This window comes from Phascolarctos cinereus, unplaced genomic scaffold (genome assembly GCF_003287225.1).
Source record: "Phascolarctos cinereus isolate Bilbo 61053 unplaced genomic scaffold, phaCin_HiC Scaffold_2;HRSCAF=192, whole genome shotgun sequence".
NCBI lineage: Eukaryota > Metazoa > Chordata > Mammalia > Diprotodontia > Phascolarctidae > Phascolarctos > Phascolarctos cinereus.
Window position 1 is genome coordinate 234,106,728 of NW_027555625.1, and position 23,349 is coordinate 234,130,076.

Here is a 23,349-nt window from a genome sequence, read left to right on the forward strand (position 1 = left end):
CTTAGAGAGTCAACTGAAAAACTAATCAAAACAGTCAACAAATTTCAGCAAGTTGTAGGATATAAGATAAACCTATTTAAATCATCAGCATTTCTATATCTACGAACAAAATTCAGCCAGAAAAGACAGAAAAATTCCATTTAAAATGACTACAGAAAGCATAAAAAATTTAGGAGTCTACTTGCCAAGCCACAAACAGGAAATATATGCATACAATTACAAAACACTCTTTACAGAAATAAAGATATCTAAATAACTGGAGAAACATTAATAGTTCAGGAATAGACTGTGCCAACATAATAAAAATTATAATATTACCTAAATTAATTTCCTTACTCAATACCATGACCAAACTACCAGAATATTACTTTATAGAGATAGAAAAATAATACAATATTCATCTAGAGGAACAAAAGGTCAAGAATATTAAGGGAATTTATGAAAAAAAAAAAAAGTGAGAAGGAAGGGGGCCCAGCCGTACCAGATCTCAAACTATACTACAAAGCAATAATTATCAAAACAATTTGGTACTGGTTAAGAAATAGAGAGGTTGACCAGTAGAAAAGATTTAGTACACATTATAGAGAATCCAATAAGCATAGTAGCCTATGTTTGATAAACCCCAAAATCCTGCTGTTGGGATAGGAACTCATTATTTAACACAACTGTTGGAGAAACTGTAAAGCGGTATGGACAAATATAGACCAATGTCTCATACCACATGCCAAAATAAGTTCTAAATGGGTATATTTAGACATAAATGGTGACATTATAAACTAAAATTAGAGGAGCAGGGAAGAAATTATGTGACAGATCTATGGATAAGGGAAAAGTTCACCCAAACAAAAAATTGACAAGATCACAAAAGGTAAAATTGAAAATTACGATCACGTACACTTAAAAAGATTTTGTACAAACAAAATCAATGCACCTAAAATTAGAAAAGAAGCAGATAAATGGGGAGGAAAATCTTTGTAGTAAGTTTTTCTGATAATGTTCTTATTTCTAAGACATATAGGGACTTGATTTAAATATATCTGACAAATAGTCAAAGGATATAAATAGTTTTCAGAGGAAAAAATCTAACTTATTAGTAACTGGAAAAAATGCTCAAAATCACTAATAATTAGAGAAATGCAAATTAAATAAAACAACTGAGATTTCACCTTACACACATAAGATTGGCAAAGTTGACAAAAAAGGAAAATTATAAATGCTGGAAGAGGTATGGGAAAACAGGTACATTAATGCATAGTTAATAAAATTGTGATCTGGTCCAGTCATTCTGAAAAGAAATTTGGAACTATGCCTAAATAGTTAGTAAACCATTCATTCTTTAAACCAGCAACATCATTATAAGGTGTAAACCCTAAACAGATTAAAAATTAAAAAAGGAAAAGGACCCATATTTACAAAAATATTTGTAGAAGCTTTTTTATGTGCTAGCAAAGAATTAGGAATTAAGGGGGAGCCCATCAATTGGGAAATGTCATTTCAGTCATTTCCTTCTCCAGCTCATTTTACAGATGAGGAACTGAAAGCGACAGGGTTAAGTGACTTGCTCAGGGTCACACAGCTAGTAAGTGTCTGAGGCCAGATTTGAACTCAGGAAGATGTCTTCCTGACTTCAAACCAAGGGCTCTATCCACTGCATCATTTAGCTACCCCCCATTGGGAAATAGCTGAACAAGTTATGGTATATGAATGTGATGGGGCACTAGGGCCAGAGTCAATAAACATTTATTAATTGCCTACTATTTACCAGGCTGTGCTAAGTGCTAGGGATACAAAGAAAAATGCAAGACAGTCCCTCAAGGAACTCACAATATAATGGGTAAAGATAACACATGAAAAGAAGCTGAAAAGGAGTGGGAAGGACACTTGGCATGGGGATTGGGAAAAGATCTGATAGGAGGTGTGACTTAGTTAAATTCATCTTCCAGAATGATGAGTTTCTGGAGAAGATGAAATCCAGGAGATAAACCGGTGGGATATGACAGAGGGTCTGAGGGGAGCTCCCAGATGTCCCCCTCCCATTCTCTCCAACCAGAAGGGGAGAGGAGCCCAAGAGGTACTGAAAAGATATGTATTTCAGAGTTGATCTCATCTTGCAGAATGACGAGTTGCTAGAGATCATGAAATCCACATCAGGCAGTAGGAGGGAATACTATTGTGCCATAAAAAATTATGAAGGTGATAGATTCAAAGAAACCTGGGATGACTTGTATGAACTGATACACTGAGATAAACAGAACCAAGAGAACACAGAACCAATAACATAAAGATGAGCTTTGAAAGACTTAGAAATTTTGATCAACATAATGGAAGCAACCACAATTTCAGAGGACTCATTATGAAACATGCTATCTCATCTGATGGGGAGATGACAGACTAAGAGTACAGATTAAGACATATTTATTTGGACATGACCAATGCAGAAATTGGTAGGTTCTGTTTTTCTTGCTTTCCCATGGGGGGGAAGACAGGGGAGGTAGAAAGGAGAAAATGCCAATCTAAAAATAAAAGAGAATTCAATTAAAAAAAGGAAAGAAAACAACTACATAATCTTGATCATATAAATGATAATAATAATAATAACACTGGCTAAGGTTATTTTCATTCTGGGGACCGCCTAAGTCCAGGGTGTTTCCACTTCTCCCAAATAATAACAGAATATTTAAAGAGACTGTTGTGACTGAAATAACTAGATTTCCAAGCAAATGCCATGTTTTTTTCTATCTATTAATAATAACAACTCTGTAGCAATTCACTTAGACCAGGATCTATCTGACTAAAAATGTTCTAAAGTAGATTGCTTCTAGCTTCAGTGACTTTCAGGATGGGGGGGGGAGGGGAAGAGTAAAGGGAAAGAAATAAGGCAGGGTTTTGTTTGTTGTGTTAAGGTATACTGAATATAGCTTAGACATCAAGGATCCATAAGATGTAAAACAGATTTAAGTTTACAAGTTTCATAGGACTTCTAAGTACTGACAGGGGCCTTAGATATCATCTGATCCAATTCTCCCATTCTGGAGATGAGGAAACCAAGGCCCAAAGTTGATGAAAGGACTTCACCAAAGTTCCACAGCTCCGAAGTCACAGTCAAGATTAAAACATAGGTTTCCTAACTCCCAATCCAGTAATCTTTCTGTCGCATTGCAATCCATTGCCTCAGTAGTAAATTAGGGGTGGAGGTAGGAAAAGAGTTATAACATCCCTTATCAGATATCTTTTATTGTTTAGGAGGGGAAAGGGGGATGGGAAAAGTTCCTTTGGGTGGCAGGAAGAAAAGGTAAGTCATGATTTCTTTATGCTGTTAATAGTTTCATACCAAATCAATTGCAGAATGGCTAAATTATGGTACATGAAAATCACGAAATATTACTGCACTGTAATTAATGAGGGAATATGAAGGACGAGAATACATATAAACTGATGCACAACACAGTAAGCAGAACAACAACTACAACAGCATAAACAGAAAGAAAAAATATGTAATGCTTTGTAATCACAAGCTTAGTCTGGAAGAAGAGATAAGAAGAACTACCTCGCCCCCTTTTCTGCAAAGGTGAGAATGTGTACATATTCATGAGAAAGGTACAGAATATGGCATCTACTGTCAAACACTGAGGATGTGTAGATTGGTTGACTCCTTTACTCCTTCTCTTTCTTTTTTATTACAAGGGTAATGATGGGGGGGTAAAGGGGTGGGGGATATGTTGAGAAATACAGATTATGTAAAAACAAGAAACATGAATAAAAATTCCTTTTTTAAAAAATCCCATGCAGGGTAGATCTGAAAGAAAAGTCACCAAGCTTAAGGAATAATAAGTATAAATAATTTAGATAAAAATGGAAAGACTTGGATGAATCCATGACAGACAAGTAAGGAGAACCAGGAAACACAATGCATATAATAACACAAACAAAAAGCACATTATAAGCAAACCAAGCTCTGAAGTAACCATAATAACCCATCTCATTGCTGGAGAAGACATAACAAAAAATACTACCTTCATATCTGTCGAGAGATAGGGGATGAAGTGTATGAAAACTTCATGTAATTTCAGACATGTCATTAAGTAAATCAGTTTTGCTAACTGACCTTTGGTTTACTTTGCTACAAGGAAGAGTTCTATGCTGAGAGGTAGACAGCATATGCACAAATAATGGCCACCAAAAAAAAAGGCATCAAAATTTTTTTTATTTTTTTTAAAGGGACTTATTTGTACAAAAAATATTTTTGGAGCTCTCTACATAGCAGACGGGGTGCCCTTTAATTGAAGAATGGCCAGACAAGTTGTGGTATGTGATTGTGATGGAATACTATTGTCCTATAAGAAGTACTGAGTGGGATGGCTTCACAAAAAACTGGAAAGACTTGCACAAACTGATGCAAAGTGAAGTGAGCAGACCAAGAACACATTGTACACAGTAACAGCAACACTGTATGATTATCAACTGTGAATGATTTCGCTATTCTCAGCAATACAATGATCCAAGACAATTCCAAAGGACTTAAGATAAAAAATATTATCCATATCCAGAGAAAGAACTGATATAGATCGAAGCATACTATTTTAACTTTTTTTTTCTTTTTTAGGTCTGTCTTCTTTCACAACATGATTTATATGCAAATATGTTTTGCAAAATCACACATGTATAACCTGTTATCAAACTGCTTACTGTCTCAGGCAGGGGGTAGGAAGTTGAAGAATTTGGAACTCAAAATTTTTAAAAATAAATTTTTTAAATTGTCCTTACATGTAATTGGGTGGAAATAAAATGTTATGCTAAAAAAGAAAAATATTTTAAAAAAAAGAAAATGAAAGTACTCCCCAGGAAAATATTCCATCTCAATGTTATTTCAGAGTACTTTTGTAGATGGCATAATTTGTGTGGTTCTACAGCCACAATGGCCCTCACTCTGATGCAGATAGGTACCTATTACTGAGGATGCATACTTCTTAGGCTGAGCCCCAGAAATGCCACAAGTTCTCAGCTAAGTAATTTAGCACCACACAACTACTCTAATTCAAAGAAATGATTCTCAAACTCAACAAATATAAATTGCCTAGCAGGATTAGAAATGTGGTACTGTGGCTGCTTTAAAGAGATCAATATAGTGTTGGTTTGAGAGTCACAGGCTATAGCAATTAGAGAATCTTTAGCCTGTGGCAGACACAATATCAATTTGTAATATGTAATTCAACTCCTGCAGCAAGGGAAGATGCACTGAATGTCCTTTTGATTACCTTTAAATGAGTCAGCCCTATGCTAATGAAAAAGACAGGTGACTGGATACTAGCTAATAAAGAATGCATTTTTTTTCCTGGGGAAAAAAGCTCTGTTGTTTTTTTCTTGGGCACATTAGAAAGAGAACTTAAATTATATTAACATAATGGAATGTTACTTTTAGAAGAAATGATGATTATAACAGCTTGGAGAAGCATGGGAAGATTTGTATGAACGGAGTAAGAAAAAAGTAAGCAGAACCAGGAAAACAACATACACAATGACTGCAACAATATAAACATGATGAAAAATAAAATGAGACTGAATACTGTGTAATTATAAACATTAAGGCTGGTCCTAAAGAAGAGAAGAGAAAATGCACCTCCCTCCTTTCTACACAGAAGTGGACACCTATGAGTATGGAACTCTATTTATACTGTTAGAAACCACTGATGTATTTGGTTAGTTTTGCTGAACTACTTTTCTCTCTCTCTTCTGTATTCTTTGGTATAAGAAATGGCTCTCTGGGGAGGTCAAAAACATATCTGTAAATAAAAGTGATATAAAAAAGCAGCCCCCAAAAAAGCACTAGACACAAAGTCCCAAGACCTAGATTGGCATCCTAGCTCTGCTGCTTACTAGCTTTGTCACCTTAAATAAGACACTTTCCTCTCTCTGGGCGTCATTTTTTTTTCATCTGTAAAATGGGATGATAACAATATTACTTGCTCTTCTTATTCACAGGGTGGTTGTGAGATTCAAATGAAATAATGTGAAAGTGCTTCTGAAACCATAAAGCCTTGAATAAATGTAAGCTACTATTATGATTACAAGACCAATCTCATAATGGAAGTTTAATTATTGCACAGTTATTTTCCATAACAAATGCCACACACTCATTACCTGTAGTCATGATTATGTAAGTAAGGTATTTAAGTTTTCAAATGAGACATAAAACCGAACACAGTGGGAGGCTGCTGCAGAGAAGATGATTTAGTCTTCATGCAAGGAAAAACTTCCTAATCATCAAAACTATCCAAAAGTGGCATAGGCTGCCCATAGAGGATGTGGACTCCCTTTCACAGAAGATCTTCAAGCAAAGGCTTGGCACTCAGTAGATGCTTAATTCATACTTAGTGAACTGAATTGAAAAGCTGGATGAACATGTGTAGATTGTAATGCACAGGTTGGATAAGATGGCCAAAGTCCTCAAAACTCAGATTCTGCGACTTGAAAGGGCTTACACAAAATGACATGTCAACATAACCATTTCTGCTTCAAGTCACAATCCAATTCAACTCAATACTGACTGAGTACCTACTATGGGTAAGAAAGTCATTACACTATGAATCAGTTTACTCATTTACTTAAAATTCTCTGCAGTATTTCTAGGATGATGAAAAGCAATCCCATATTCAATAAATTACAAAATAAGAATAAGTTTAACTGGGGGGGGGGGAGCTAGGTGGCAGAGTGGATAGAGCACTGGCCCTGGATTCAGGAGGACCTGAGTTCAAATCCGGCCTCAGACACATAACAATTACTAGCTGTGTGACCCCCCTTGCCCAACCAAAACAAAAAAAAAGAATAAGTTTACTAAGTAGAAGAAAGTGACAAGCAGTCATAAAATGATATGAAATGTTTCCTTATATAAGGAAGTTGGACAGCTCCCTGGATGGAAGCATAGAACTTCAATAGTTGGAAGGGATCTGAAATTTACCTATTCTAACTTCCTACCTTGAGAGGTCAGTTGAGTAGAAAGAACACTCTATGTAGAGTTAAAAGACGTGGGTTTAAATTCCAGCTTTGCTGTTTATTATGTGGATGACCCTAGGCACTTCCTGAACCTCTTGGCTGCAATTTCCTGATCTAAAAACTGAGAGGATTGTATTAGATTACTTTTAACATGCCTTTCAGCTCTCAAACTATTACCTATTTGTGTTATGATACAAAAATCTCCTCTTCAGCACCACTAACAGGTGGTCATGCACCTCTACTTAATTACTCCTTACTGATGGGGAACTCATAAAGGATCCTATTTCATGTTTAGACAGCTCTGATTATTATTTTTTAAAAAAAAAGGTTTTCCTTATATTGAGCCAAAATCTGAATACCTATAGCACCCACCCACAGGTCTTGGTTCTTTCTATAGTTACAAGGAATAAAACGAATCTTCATTGCACATGAGAGTCTTTAAAATAATACAAGACTGATTATGTACTCTCCCTTCACATACACACACACACACACACACACACACACACACACACACACACACACACTCTCTCTCTCTCTCTCTCTCTCTCTTTTCATTGACAGGCTAAAATCTCTAGTTCCTTCAACTATTTTTCATATAACATAATTTTAAGTCCACACACCATCCTGACCTAACTCAACAGCTTGTCAATGTCTTTAAAGTGTGGTTGGGGGGCAGCTAGGTGGCACAGTTGATAGAGCAGCAGCCCTGAAGTCAGGAGGGCAGAAGTTGAAATCCCCTCACTTAATAGTTGTGTGACCCTGGGCAAGTCACTTAACACTGACTGCCTCAAAAAAAAAAAAGTGTGGTCCTGAGAACTGAACATGATATTCTAAATGTGAACTAACCAACAGAGTACAGGGAAAGAAGGTAAGGAAAGCTTCTAACTTTACAGATAGATAGATGGATGGATGGATGGATGGATAGACAGATGGACAGATGGATATAGAGAGATGTGTATATATATATGTGTATATATATTTATATATATTTTCCCAGAAGTTGCTACTAGGCAGAGCAGTGGATAAAGCACCAGGCCCAAAGTCAGAAAGACCTGAGTTCAAATCTAGCCTCAGATATTCAATAGCTATATGACTCTGGGCAAGTCATTTAACCCTATTGCCCTCAGTTTCCTCATCTGCAAAATGAGCTAGAGAAGGAAACGGCAAACCACTCCAGTATCATCGCCAACAAAACTTCAAATGGGATCACAAAGAGTTAGACATAACTAAAACAAATGAACATCACCACCTACCAAACATACCCAAAACCCCCACTGAACCATCCAGGTTACAGTAGTAGCAGTAATAGTAGTGATAACTAGCAATTATATAGTAAAAACACTTTACAAATATCTCATGTGAGCCTCACAATAACAACCCTAGAAGATAAATGTTATTATTATCCCCATTTTACAGTTGAGGAAACTGAGGCAAAGGTTTTTTAAGTGACTTGCCCAAGTTCACGTAGCTAAGACATATCTGAAATGGGATTGGAACTCAGGTCTTCCTGACTCCAGGCCCAGTAATCTATCCATAGTGACACTTGGCTTCAGAGGCCATCCAGCTCAGTTACCTTCTTTTACAAATAATGAGGGGCAACTAGGCGGCATGGTGGATAGAGTACTGCTCCTGGATTCAGAAGAACCTGAGTTCAAATCCAGCCTCAGACACATAACACTTACTAGCTGTGTGACCCTGGGCAAGTCACTTAACCCCACTGCCTAACCCAAAAACAACAACAATAATAATAATAACAATAATGAAATGATGTCTAAAGTCACACAGGTAGCAATCAAAAAGTTGGATCTGAATTCAGGTTCTGACTCTGTAACCAGTGCTCTTTCCACTAAGTCATACTGTCTGTTCCCAAATCTATCCCTACAGGATCTTCCCTCTGAGGATTCTGGAATACTTGGTAAGCATACCCTCTACATCTCTGCCTACTGGAATCTTTTAAGACCCTTTTGAAATACCACCTCTTCAGTGCTCTCCTCTAGCTAAAAATGAAGTTTAAAGTTTTGAGGAACATATCCAGTCCCAGGGTTTGGGCTAGGTTTTCTTCATGCCTGTACTTACCTCTCTACTTCTATTCTATTTATAAGGTTGTTCAACTAATACCAGTTATACAGTGTAAGGAAATACCCGGAGAGACAACAGAAACTATTCTTGGTCTCTTCTAATTACCCTGAAGGAAACAATGTACTATGCTTCTGTGTCTCTCCAAAGCACTGAACTCTTCCTAATCCAGTCATTCAGCCATGTCTCCCCATCTGAAAGCATCTAGTCTAAAAGGAAGTTGGAAAACAATTCAAATTTGATAAGGATAAATTTGAGCTACATTACATGACTGAATATACCTCTGCTATGTCTCTCCAAATTTAAATGATTTTATTATCTCACACAAAAATAATTCAGAAATTGAAAACATAAACAACTGACTGAAAACAGCAGGTTTTGGTAGCAATTCATGAATAACTACTGTAAGTCTATTAACAGGAAGGGACACATGGAAATAATTATCCAGTTAAGGTGCATGGAATCTATCTGAAACCAAACTTGAGGAAAGTGATTTTCATTTGGCTAAAAGTCTGAATTGCATTGCTTCCTACCATGTGATTAAACACAGAATCCCAATTTGCAAACCATCTAAAGAAAATCTTTTGAGAATTCTCAAACAGCTCTTTAAAAGAAAGGGTTATGGTATTAATACAAAAAAGCTATCAAAATGTTAGGAGAAAATTTCCTTCCTCTCTCCATCCTTTCCTCCATTATGAATTTTACTGGCATTCTCCACACACCCACTAAGTAAACCATCTAAATGATACTTAAGTCTAACAATCCAAACAGGAATTTCTGGTTCAACTGGTGTATTAAAGGAGACAAGGTACGGTAAAAGGACAAGTGACAAGGCTGTGCTGAGGACACCTTCGTGCCAGTGTAATGACTTAACTAAATACAACTTCATCTTTTGTCATAACAGATCTACCCCAGGTTTACTAAAAGTATGATGTCAAAACATAATATCTGGGACCTCTTCACAAAGAAGGCAGTGTTTATACAGCAACTTCCTTTCCTGTTAGACTCTATTCCTTTCTAGGATTTCATGACCTAACTCTTGAAAAGCAGGCTGGCTTTCAACAAAGAATACCACACAACTGTACAGCAGAGTTACTTAAATTCTGGTAAAGGAAATAGAATTCCTTCCATTTTTCCTCAAATTTGACAGTTTCTTTTCTTTCTCCCACCATGGACTATAAATTCTGTATCTGAATAAACTTTTAAGACATCACCTAGTCAAGTCTCCTCATTTTACAGGTGGGGAAGCTGAGGATTTATATGGGTCCTTAGAAATGCAACTTAGATAACATAATTACTCTTTTAGTTTAAAAGATAAAAAATTAATACAGTACATTTCTATATCTGCTTAAGATCTACAAAGTACTTATCATACAACATCCCTGACACAATCAGTAAAATTATAATGAATTGGTGTCATTTCTTCATTTTACAAATCTGGAAACTGAGGACCAGAGAAGTGATATAATTTGCCCCAGAGCTTAGAAAGTGTCTAACTGAGCCAGAACTTTAGGTCTCCAACCTGAGATTAGTGCTAATTTACTACAGCATGCAAAATACTGTGATTTTAGGCTTTCATCCAATTTGGTAAATGCAACAATCTACATATCATATTTTTATCAAAGACTTTGTAAAACAGAACACAACTGTGTATCAAAGCACTGGCAGATTATCTTATTTATTTTTCCTCTGAGCAACAGTTTAATATTTTTAGACTAATAATCAGAATCATTTTAATACATAGGACAATGTATTATTCAATGCCCAAAACTATGAAATCCTATGTTAACAAAAAGTAGTAGACAAAATGACTAAATGAATGTATACAAGAACACCACCAAAAGGGAGCTGAATGGAGATTCATTGCAATTACCAACCTTGGTCTCAGAGAACAACAAAAACTCACTTTCCTCATTCAGGTAGGGAGTGGGGTATAGAATGCTGTATATGCTGTCAAATGAAGTCATTCTGTAAGTCAATTGCACTTAACTATTTTTATTTGTTAAAAAACAATTCAATGAGGAATATACTCTCCCTAGAAGTAATCTGTAATATAATGTAAAAACAAAACACATTAATAAAACTGAAAGTGGTGAAAAAAGGTAAGAATAACACTTTTAAAAAGTAAATATTGTTACAATCAATAAATTTTAAAAACTTATAGCACTGTGGGTATTTTAATGTACTAATTACAAAGAGTAGAAGCAGTTTTTTATTCTTTAAAGCAAACATTATATGCCAGTCAATAAACATTTATTAAGTACCAACTATGTGGCAGGGACTGTGCTAAGGGCCAGGGATACAAAAAGAGGCAAAAGACGGGCCCTGCCCTCAGGAGTTTACAATCTAAAAGGAAAGACAAGTAAACAAACACATACAAACAAGCTACAGGAGGGATAAAATAATTTTAAAATGGAAAAGACTAGAACTAAGTAAAAGGCTTCCAGTGGAAGATGAGATTTTAATTGGGACTTAAAGGAAGCCAGCGTAGCCAGCTCATGCATCAGAACTTGAAGATCCACGGGCAGAGTACAAGGTACCAGAGCTTGGACATATAAGATGTTAAGGGCCGTTAAGGGTTCCCCAGAACTTGGTTATGTTTGGTTTTTTTTAGTTGCCATATTTTCCAAAACAGTGGACCCAGAGCATTCAGGAGACCCTGAATGTGTCAAGGACAAAGTCCCACCCCCCAGCTGACATAATTTGTTGTTTGCACCACAAGCTGGATTCCCTGTGTGTCCTTCGGAGGCAAGACAGGTGTCAGCCAGTCTGTGCCAGGCTGGGAAAAATGCTTGTGCAGCTAGGGTTCTTTGCAGATAAGTAGACCCTTCTATCTTCATGGTCTAGCAGTTCCCAAGGGAAAAGAATGCAGCTTGTGCCATCACCTTACTCCTCCCCTTTGGGAGAGGTTACTGCACCTCTCCCCTCCCATGCCACACTCCTTCCTGTTTTCTCCTCCTCCTTTTGTTGTACTGTCATATTTAGCAAACTTCTGTAAGGACTGTGCTGAACGCTTTGGATTCCACATGCATGTTCATTTCTCTTGTAATAAACCTGGTTTTCACTTAAGTCTTTGTGATGTTGTGATTGCCTGTTGACAAAGGGAGGGTTACAAGGTACCAGTGGAAACAAGATGAGGATGAGGATGGTAGCTGGATAGCCAACAGCATGCTAAGGAGACGGCTAGAAAATGTAATTTAATAGTCAACAAAAGCCAATAGATAAATGGTCAAGGCCATAAACAAACAGTAACTATGTAAAGAATGCTCCAAATCGCTAATATTAACAGAAATAAAAACAACCCTGAGGTTTCTTTCACCCCACAACCAGAAAATTGGCAATAATGACAAAAGATGGGAAAAGTCAGTACTGAAGGGGGTTGTGGGAAAATAGGCACATTAGTACATTGTTGGTTAAACAATGAATTAGTACAACTACTTTGGAATTTTGCAAATAAAATAGCTAAAATTTCCATACCTTTGACGCAGAGATTCTTCTACTCCAATGAGGTTATTGATAAAAATAAAGTTCTCATATATACCAAAACATAAATTTATAATCCACATTTTTTTTGGTGGTAGCAAAGAACAGGAAACAAAGTATATGCAGATTGGGAATGGCTACACAAATTATAGTACATGAATGTAATGGAAATGCCAAATATAAGGACTACAGAGAAGCATGGAAAGTCTTGTACAAACTGATATAGAGTGAAGTCAGCAGAGTCAAGAAAACAATATACACAATGACTACAACAAAGCAAATGGAAAGGAAAACCACAACATAACTGAATGCTGCAAAATCACAAAAAACAAGCACAGTCCCAAAGGGAAGATATAAGAAGACACCTCCTCCCATACCTTGTAGAGGTGAGAGATCCATTGGTGTGGAATGTTGCATATGATGGGTAATTTTTTAATGCATTAATCAGCTTTACTGACTGATTTTTTTTCTTTTTCTTTTTGTTCTTAAAAAAATCTGTAATAGGGGCAACGAGGTGGCACAGTGGATAGAGTCAAGAGGACCTGAGTTCAAATCTGGCCTTAGACACATGGTACTCATTAGCTATGTGACCCTGGGCAAGACACTAACCCCTCCCCCCCATTGCCTTGCCAAAAAAAATAAATAAAATCTGTTATATGGGATGGTCCTTTGGGAGGAGAGAGAGATACACACAAAGGGAAATGTAGTTAATGTATGTAAAACCAAAATATATCACTACAAATTTATTTTTGAAAAGAAAAAAAAAGTCAACTGTCTAAATATAGAATGTTCAGTACTCACTTTCTCCCATAACCTCTTTCTTACCTCCCAGTATATCCTATATGTTATTGACCATAGAGTCAGGGGAAAAAAAATAAAGTATCTAGGAGGCTAAAAATGGCAATAGTCCTACTTTCCTAGAACATTTCAAGATGTTCATCTTCCTTTCACTAAGCTAAATCAAGAGTAACAAGAATGGTTCAAGCTGTACTGACTGAGACTACTAGCAAATTCTTAGACGGTAGCACAGTTCTCAGTTCAACTGAGTAAAATAGGGTTTTTTTTCTTTTTAATATTACATGTAGTAATAATTCATATTTCTATTTTAATTAAAGGTCTGTAAAGCCCTTTACATATGTTATCTCACTTGATCCTCCAGCAATCACAGCAGGTACTACTACTACCCCCATTTTACACAGGAAGAAACTGGGGCTCAGAAAACATTAAGTGACTTGTCCAAGATCACAACTAGTGTGTCATGTGGGACTGAAGCCCAGGTCTTCCTGACCCCGACTTCAAGGCTCTATACACTAAGCAACACACCTCTTCAAATATCACCTTGGTTTGGAGGGCAATAACAGTTTGTGCCCATTTCCCAAATGCATGATTTTTTTTTCACATTTTTTAAGGCAACTGGGGTTAAGTGACCTGCCCAGGGTCACACAGCTAGTGTCAAGTGTCTAAGGCCAGATTTGAACTCAGTTCCTCCTGACTCCAGAGCTGGTGCTCTATCTACTTCACCATCTAGCTGCCCCCCAAGTGTGTACTTAGAGCAGAAGGACATGGAAAGGAGGTCAAGATGGAGTTGGAAAAATAGAATTAGACAAGACACTCTCTCTTTCTGGGTTTCAGACACCTCATCTGAAGAATAAGGGGGTGGTCTCTTAGGTCCCCGCCAGGTCTTAAATTTCTAAGAGTTTTTACCTAAAAGGCCATTTAAAACTAATCTATACTAAGTGCCTTTTTCCAATGCACTGTGCTCAGATTCCTAGATGGAAAAATAACAAATCCTTGCCCAAGAAACTGACAATCCAACAAGTCAGGTAAAATATGTACTTATACAAAGAGAACATGCTCTGCATGGGAAAAGTCAAAGTAGTCTGAGAGTTTCAGGAAGCAAGAGATTACTAAAGATTGGGATTCAAGAATAGAGCACCGTGGACAGGCCTTGAATCCCAATAGAGTGAAGACATTTTGCTCGCTCCATCCTTAGAAAGTATAGCTTTGGACACAAAGGATCATTTTGGCAAAGTGTAGGCCCCATAAACCCCACAGAATAGATCGCCACTGACCATGTGTGCCATCTTTCATCTCCCTTTCAGCCTGAACCTAAAGAAATATGTAAGAACTACACTACAAATCAGTGATCTAGTAAAAAGGCAGCCAAAGGATAGTGAAAAGATTGGTTTTTTCAGTCACCAGGGTCTAATACTTAAAAGCTGTGCCCTCCTAGATGAGCTCCCATTTCATCATCTGTAAAATGGTAATAACATTTGTATTTCCTATGTCCTAGGACTGTAAGGAAAGCACTTTAGAGGAGTAAAGTATCATGTAAGTATGAGCTATAATTATAATTAGTGAGATAATCTACCTGAAGTTTCACTGTCAATTCCAACCACAGTTACCAAGAATTGCATCCTGATTAGCAATTTTGTATTTCCATGTTTATTCTTTTCTTCTGTTGAAAACAGAATAATTCATCAATTCCAAATTCTGATATGCTATACTGGTAAAATACCACTTCAAAATCATGTTTGTAGGATGTGAAGATTTTTTTCCCCCAACCATTCAATTCTCAACAAAGAAGGGAATATAGAGTTGCTTTGGAGTACACACCAAAGGCATTGGAGTTCCCTGGCTCCCAGAAAATTACAGTGATTGGGATGTTTGATAAAACTTTTTTGTTTGGGAGAGTTGTAGCTGCTACTTCACAAAAACGTCTTACAGAGGAATCCAGGCCACACAGCAAACAATAGGATAAATTTAAGTTCTGGACCTGTATGAACTGACGCAGCAAGGGAGAACACAAGAACCAGGAGAACAATTTATACAATAACAACAATATAAAAATAAACAACCTTGAAAGACTTAACAACTCTGATCAACACAATTGCAAAGGCCTCATGATGAAGCACTCATCTACTGACATAGGGGAAGGACTCATGGTTCAGAGTGAGACATTTTTTTTGTATGAATTTGTTTCATTTGATTATGCATATTTATTATAAGGGCTTTATTTTTCTTTCTCTTTCAAAGGATGGGGAGATAAAAGGGAGAGAAAATAGATTTTATTAATTGAAAAAATGTTTAATTTAAGTTCCTAGTCCCTAAACAAAACTCATGCCACTGGCCTTGAGTTGTTATTGTTGTCAAACTGCTGCTCTCTTGGGTCTCTTGACTGTCTGACTACTCTTACTTTCTCTCCTTTACTACATCATTATGGATGTCTCACCCCCTAACAATGAGTATTCCCCAAGGCTCAGTCTCTCTTTCTAAAACTTACTCATGGTAATCTCATCACCTCTGGTTATTATCTCAATGCAGATGACTCCCAGATAAACATATCCAACCCATCTCTCCTAAGCTCCAGCCCCATATCACTCCCTAACGAACATTTCAATTAACAGGCAAAATCAACACGTCCAAAATGGAGCCCAACATCATGCCACCCCTTCCACCCTATCCCCCAAAACTCGATCTCTCTTCCAAAGTTCCCTATGTCCATTAAAGGTACCACCATACTTCCAGTCACCCAGCTCCTCAACCTTATAATCTTATCTTTGACTCTTCCATCTCCCTTACCCTCCTTATCCAATTACTAAGACCAGTCAATTCTACCTGGCCTACATGTCTTACATCCATCCTCTTCACTCCACTCACAGGGCTACTTCCCCTAGTTCAGATTCTTTATCACCTCTCACCTGAACGACTTCAAGAGGCTGCTAATTGGTTTCTGCAAGCAGTTTCTCCCCTCTCCAAAGCATCCTTCATCTAGCTGCCAAAATAATTTTTCCTAAAATATGTGTCTGACCACATCATTCTGTACTCCCAGAAAATTCAGTAGCTTCCCACTGCCTCTAGAGTTAAACATAAACTCCAAACTCGACTATTAAAGCCCTTCACAATCTGTCTCCAGACTACATTTTCAAGATTATTGAATGTTCTTCCCTTCATATATTGCAACCAAACTGACCTATGTACAGTTTTTTCTCCAGCTCAGTATGCTATCCTCTGCCTCTGTGTTGTTGATTTTGTTGTTTTAAATTCTGCAAAGTATATACCCCATGCCTTAATTGTTCTCCTTCATTACTTCTAGGTCTTAGTATCCTTAACTTCCTTCAAGGTGCAACTCATGGGCCACATCCCACAAGGTAGCTTTTTCTACACCCTCTCTAGTTGTTAGAACTTTCTCCCTACTCCTCTAATTGTCTGTGTGTGTGTGTGTGTGTGTGTCTCACACATATACACACACACACACACACACACACACACACACAACCTGTTTACATGTTACATTCCCCTCCCCTCCATCTAAGCTATTTCTCCCTATAATCAGCTCAGTAGTGATAAGAACACTGGATTTGGAGTCAGAGCACCTGGGTTTTAATTCTGGCTCTATAATACAGGCTCTTAGAGAGTAAGGATTCTTTTTTTTTCCATTTGTATACCCATGGATTTCATAAAGCATCTGACACATAACAGGCCCTTAACAATTGATTCCTATCTGAATGCTTACCACCTCTATGACCTTCCCATCAGTTTCCTTTTATGTAAAATGAGCGGTTGGATATGATGATCTTTCAGGTCCTTTCTACCTCTGAAACCCTTGCCTGCATAATTTCAGAGTTGGAAGGAACCCCAGAAACCATGAATCTCCATAATTGAAAAATAATTTTCCCCCACAACACAGGTAGGCATCTAGTCTTTGCCTCAAAGCCAGAAGGAATCCACAGCCTCCCCAAGATACCCCTTCTGAATGACTCTAATTATTAGGAAGTTTTTCTTCCAATGAAGCATAAATCTACCTTTCATCACCTTCCACCCATTGCTCTAAATTCTGCCCTCTGGGGCCAAAGCAGAACAAGTTTAATCCCTCTTTCACATGACAGCCTTTCAAATACTTGAAGATAACTATCCTGTCTTCTCTAGGCAAAATATTCCCATTTCTGTCAACCTATCCTCAATGTAGCATAAGCTCAGGAATCTTCACCATCCTGATCACCCCTTGTCTGAGCACTATCCAGCTTGTCAACATCTTTCCTAAAATTTACCATTCAGAAATTAACACAAACTCCAGATGCAGTCTGCCGTGCTGAATATCAAAGGTCTATGACTACCCTCACTCTTGACACATGTAGCCTAAAATCACATTAGCTTTATTTTTTAACTTCTGTGTTACCCTGTTGACTTATTGAGCTTTCAGACCACTAAAACCCCAAGATCTTTTTCAGACAAACTCCTGTATAGCCACACCTTTTTTACCATGTAGTTTAATTTTAAACCCAAACATAAGACTTTACATTTATTCTTATTTAGATTCCATCTTGTTAGGTTTATCCCAATGTTCTAGCCAACTGACATTTTTTGGAATTCTGTGATCATTTTATGAGTTGTTTCTTGTAGGCAGACCCCTGACCATTTACAAATTTCAGAAGCATGTCTTTATCCAAGCCCAGGGCACCTATACTAGAGATAGGAAGAGAGATTGGAGCTATTATTTCATAGGTATAGGGAACTCCTAGATGAGGAAATTCTTTCTATTCTTAAATCCAATGAAGGCTAGCATCTTCTCTCCAATTTATAGTCTTAGGAGAAAGGCTGTTAACATAGGGGTCCGTGGATGGTAAAGCGGTCATGGATAAATTTCAGGGGGAAAGGATCTGTGAATTTGTGTGGGGAAAGAATTACATCTTTAATTCAATATAATTGGTTTCCTTTGTAATCTATTAATTTTATTTTATGTATTTTAAAATATTATTCTGAGAAGAGGCCTATAGCCTTCATAAAAGGATCTGTGACACAAGAAAGGTTAAGAACCCTTATCTTAAGAGAGTTCCAGGCAGCTAAGTGACACAGTGGATAGAGTTCCAGCCTTGGAATCAAGAGGAGCTGAGTTCAAATCCAGCCTCAGACACTTAACACTTAATAGCTGTGTGACCCTGGGCAAGTCACTTAACCCTGACTGCCTCAGCAAAAAAAAAAAAAAAGGAAGAAGAAGAAGAGAGTTGCCTACAGCAATGAAAAGTTAAGTGATTTGCCCAGAGTCCCAAAGCCATTTAGTGTCCAAAGCATCATTTGAACTCAGGTCTTCCTGGCTTTGAGGTCAGCTTACATCTCCTATTCCACATTGCCTCTCTTCAGTAAAGAAGTCCTAAATTTATCTCTTCCATTTTGTGAAGATGAGGACACTTGTTCTTCTTTCCATTGAAAACATCTTTCCCTTTCCCCACAATCTTTCAAAATTGGCTGGGGGTCAGGGGAGAGAAGGGATGGACACAGGAGTCACTTCTACCATCTTTTTCAGTACCCAGATATAGTTTGTCTGGATCTGATTTGAATTCATCAAGGGCAATTAGGGATCTATCCCTACTTATCTTGATCTCTAACATCCTATAGACCATTTTTATTTGTATCCAGCTCTCTGTAGCTAAGAACTTTATAAATAAGAGCTATTATTGTCAATTTAGGATTATTCCTGGGAAGATAAATCAGTAGTAGGATTCACCTGGGCTACAACTTGTTTTATTCTTTTCTCTTCTCTTGGTATCTGCCTTCTATATATCAGTTTCACTGAAGCCACAGAGGAGACTCCAAGGAGAAGCTGATTAACTTAACAACTCTGGTAGTTGGATTCTCACACTCTAATTTACTTTTGCAGAGTAAACAAGGTAACCTTAAAGAGATGCACAATGGCTCTTTCCAAAGACTTGGGAAATTAATGCCAAAGTGCAATAAATGGTACACCTGAGGCCTGAAAGAGTTAATAAAATTTGTAAAGGTCATCCCGAGTATGTTGTAGGAATATCTGACTCACCTGGAGTTCTGCATAACAAGTAGGTAGGCAGCTGTTTCACATCACCGGTATTTACCTAGTGCTGATTGCAGACATAGCCTTGCATTTTCCAATCTTTGTTTCAAAGTTATCACATAGCTTCTCCCACCTCTTTTCCCTTCATTCCTCCAAATAGGAAAATTAACTAAAATTGATGATAATCATTTATTTCTACAAAAAGACATGGAAAATTATTTTGCATTTATCTTAACACACTAATCAACAAGTATTAAGCTCCTACTCTGACTAAACACCAGGGATGCAAAGACAAAATGAAATGGTCCTTGTCCTCAAAGAGCGTCATTTACATTCCATTGGGGCAGGCAACATGAACATATATGAGGATATGAAAAATAAAATTATATACAAATATATATACAAAATTAAACAACAAAATTTTTGTTGGCTTTTTTTTTAAGGGGCTCAAGGCACTAGCAGCTGGGTAGAGATCAGCAAAGGCCTCATGAAGGAGACGCCTTTTACACTTAGCTTTGAAGGATTCTAAACCGGACAGCTAGATGGCTCAGTGTAGAGTGCTGGCTGGAGTCAGGAACACCTGAATTTAAATACAGCCTCAGAAGCTTATTAGCTTCATGACCCCTGAGCAAGTCATTTAACCTCTATTTGCCTTAATTCAACAGAGAAGGAAAAGGAAAACCACTCTAGTATCTTTGCCAAGAAAACCCCATGGATAGTATGGTCCACAGGGTTATGAAGAATTATACACAACCGAACAACAACAAAGAATTGTAAGAGGCAAACAGGCAAGAAAGGAGTGCTTGGGGACTAGCCTGTGCCTAAGCACAGAAGAAGAAAACAAAATGTCATGTGAGAAACTTCAAGCTGGACCATAAAGTGCATGAGTGCCATGCAGTTGTCCATCATTTTTCATTTGGAGGCAACAGGGTATAGTGGGGGAACGCATTCTAAAGTCAGAATATCACCCTCAGGATCCTGGCTCTACTAATCACCTGCCAGTGTGACAATGAAGAAGTTATAGCACTTCCAGGAACCTCCATGACTCACCTGTAAAAGGGGGATAATGGTATTCATATTACAAGACCATTCTAAGGAGAATGTTTTTAATTTCTAATTCAACATGGCCATGACAGAATTATTTTGGATATTACAAGATATCTATTACATAACATCCCTTTTTATAACCTATAGTTCTTAATCATGCCATTTCATGAAAACTCTCTAAATGCTGCTAAAAATCTTTCCATATGCAAGAACGTCCACCTTCATATCATAACCAAAAGTGTGTATGCATGTGAAAAAATTAATTCGGCATAAGCAAAACAGGATTGGGAAGGTAACTTTCCTAATATGTAATTACTGAGTCAAATACAAATGCAAATAGGTGTATCTGAGCTCAATTTACATATATGAAGGCAAGCACTTAAATATATAAATTTTAATAAGCTGTGACCTAAGAGTTTGAGAGTGAAAGGCTTAAAAGCTAATTGTGGCTATTTGTCACCATGTTCAAGACAGGTATATAAGACTAAGACCAATACACAGAGAAAGCACAGGTTCACAACAGAGTTTTGCTACATTTTTCCTCTCCAGCCCATGCATTCTTCCCCATAAGAAATCAGTAGAGTCCTGTCTGAAGTGTTACAGAAGGAAAGGAGGCTACTTGAGGCCTTAAAGAAGCTGCTGGCAAATGCTCAAGGCCTATGACAGCAGACCACAGATAACTTTAGAGATCGGGGACTGGACATCAGACAACACACCTAGATTCCAAGGCCCAACTCTAACTAACCACATGTGCAGCTCTTAATTTCCAGCTCTAATAAAATGAGGGGGTTGGGCTAAATCATGTCTAATACTTTCCTGCTCTAACATTCTATGTTCTATATTCTCTTTCAGCTCTGACATTCTAGATATCCAATGCTATTGTCAGTGTTGTAGTCCTGTACAAACAAAAATCTTTCATCAGATGTTTCCCAATATGGTCATCAAGCCAATAAGATCAATAAAGTGTCTGATTTCTTGTGGTCCTTGTCGTTTTGTTCCTTTGGGGTTTTTTGTGAGGAACGAAAAAGGGGGAACAAAAAGGTGATTTCTTCAAAGTCAGGTTTTTTTTAAGGAGGAGGAGAAGGAAAATGTAGGGAGAAGTGGGAGAAGATGAAGATGATGATGATGTTCCCACTTTAAGTTGGGTTTGTCTGTCAACATGTTTCAAATGAATCCGGAAACAAAGTTACTCCACAGTTAGAGGAGTGCATTAACTCGTTACTCAGGAACACTTCCTTCCCCTATGGATCGGTATTTTGTCATAGATTCACCCACAGGAAGCTCCTATGTGGGTAAAGGGACACCTTTGCAAAGAATGGAAACACCAGACCCAAGAGCCAGGGTGTGCCTCCCAAAGCCACTTGTTTGGAGAAAAAGAAAAAGCACCACCGTGCTGGGTGTGGAAACCGGGGCAGGTCCAACAACTCACCTCCGAGCTGGCACCTCCCCTTGCAACACCGCAACACCACCCTCTACATGGGGCGATGGGGCAGAGGGCACCAGGGGGAACTGATCCGGGTGGGTCCTCATACAATTATTTCCCCGGTATAGTGATAGGAAATGATAGGAATCCGCAACTCATTCCATCCCCCTCTCCCAGGAGATGAAACGGAGAATAATCTTTTAAACGCAAAAACGATTGGTTTCTACAGGAGTGGGGCTCAGTAGAGACTGCCTGCGCACTTGTTAGTAACCACTATTATTAATTAATAATAATCATTTATGTTGAATAAAATAGAGCCTATCCGTTGGCAGGCCAGGTCTTGACGGCTTTTCTGCCTGCCTAGCACTGAGCAGGGGGAAGGGAGGCTGCGAATGCCGAGTCAGCCTGGCATTTTAGGTAGGAGGTAGGCCTGGTGCAGCTCCCCCTCAGCGCCCTCCACCCGGTCCGGTCCCTGGGAGCCGAAGACCTCTCCCCTAGCGGAATCCCGCCCCCCACCCTTGTCCCGGTGGGGATCCCGGAGCTACGGGGCCCTAACTGCGGTCCGGACCCGGCGGTTCGCTGGGTGTGTCGGTGACAATGGCGTCAGGCAGACTCTGGGAGCAACCTGTCAGCTCCCGCCGCCGCCTCCACTTCCCCTGCCCAGCCCGCAGGTCGGGATCCCCGGCAGCCCCCACGCTGCAGGGGCAAGAGCCCGCGGCACCCCGCGAACCGCCCCTTCGCGGGCAGCCCCAGCACGCCGCCTCCCCGCAGCATGGACGCGCCCCCTCTCTTATAGGTGTTAGGAGAAGAGCGCCCCGAAACCCTGCTCCACGTCCCCACTGCCCAGACGGAGGAAGAGGAAGCAGGAGGGGGCCACGACAGTCCCAGGAACAAAGGGAGGCTGCGCCCCTCCCTCTGAGAAGGAAGAGGCGTCCCACTCGCTCCCTCGGGACGAAGGAGAAGAGCCCCCACACCTTGGCCCAGGGGCAGCGCCCTTCTTGAGCCCAGCAGCGGCCCTGGCTGAACGCACCGCCCCCCACCCCCACGATCTCTCCCTCATCTCCTATACCCCATTCTCTATCCCCGTATTCCCGGGTCGCGCTCACCCGGCGCGGTGCTTGCTATCCATTCGTTTCTTCTGCCTGACAGGCTGCAGAGGGATGTTATCGGTCATGTCGGCGGCTCCCCTGCAGCCACTGGGGAGGAGACTGGGATTCACTTCCCAGCAGCGCCCCGCCTCGGCCCCGCCTGGCCTCGGGCTGACAGCGGCCACCCCTGGGGCTGTGGATGGGGGAGGAGGCCCGTGGGCAGACGGGCGGGTGGAAGGATGGATGGATGGATGGATGGATGCGTGAGAGCGCCTTTCCCCGCCCACGCGCGGAGCCGCGGGCCCGCAGTCGGACAGTCGGACTCCCAGCTCCCAGCGCTCCAGACGCCCTACATTGGGCGGCCCCCTCCCCAGCACCTACACAGCTCCGCCCCCTCTTCCTTCCATTCAGTGAGAGCCACTGCCGTCCCC

The 23,349-nt window shown here is 39.2% G+C and overlaps 1 protein-coding gene across 1 annotated transcript in view; it reads right to left on the bottom strand.

Moving 5' to 3' along the window:
• The window catches only part of ATP9A (ATPase phospholipid transporting 9A), a 165,092-nt gene extending 141,817 nt beyond the window's left edge, over positions 1 to 23,275 (bottom strand). The window contains exon 1 of the mRNA XM_020984234.2: positions 22,937 to 23,275. Coding sequence (XP_020839893.1) covers positions 22,937 to 23,004 — 68 coding nt within the window. The 5' untranslated portion in view covers positions 23,005 to 23,275. The remainder of the gene's footprint in view (positions 1 to 22,936) is intronic.
• Between the last annotated feature and the right edge of the window lie 74 nt (positions 23,276 to 23,349).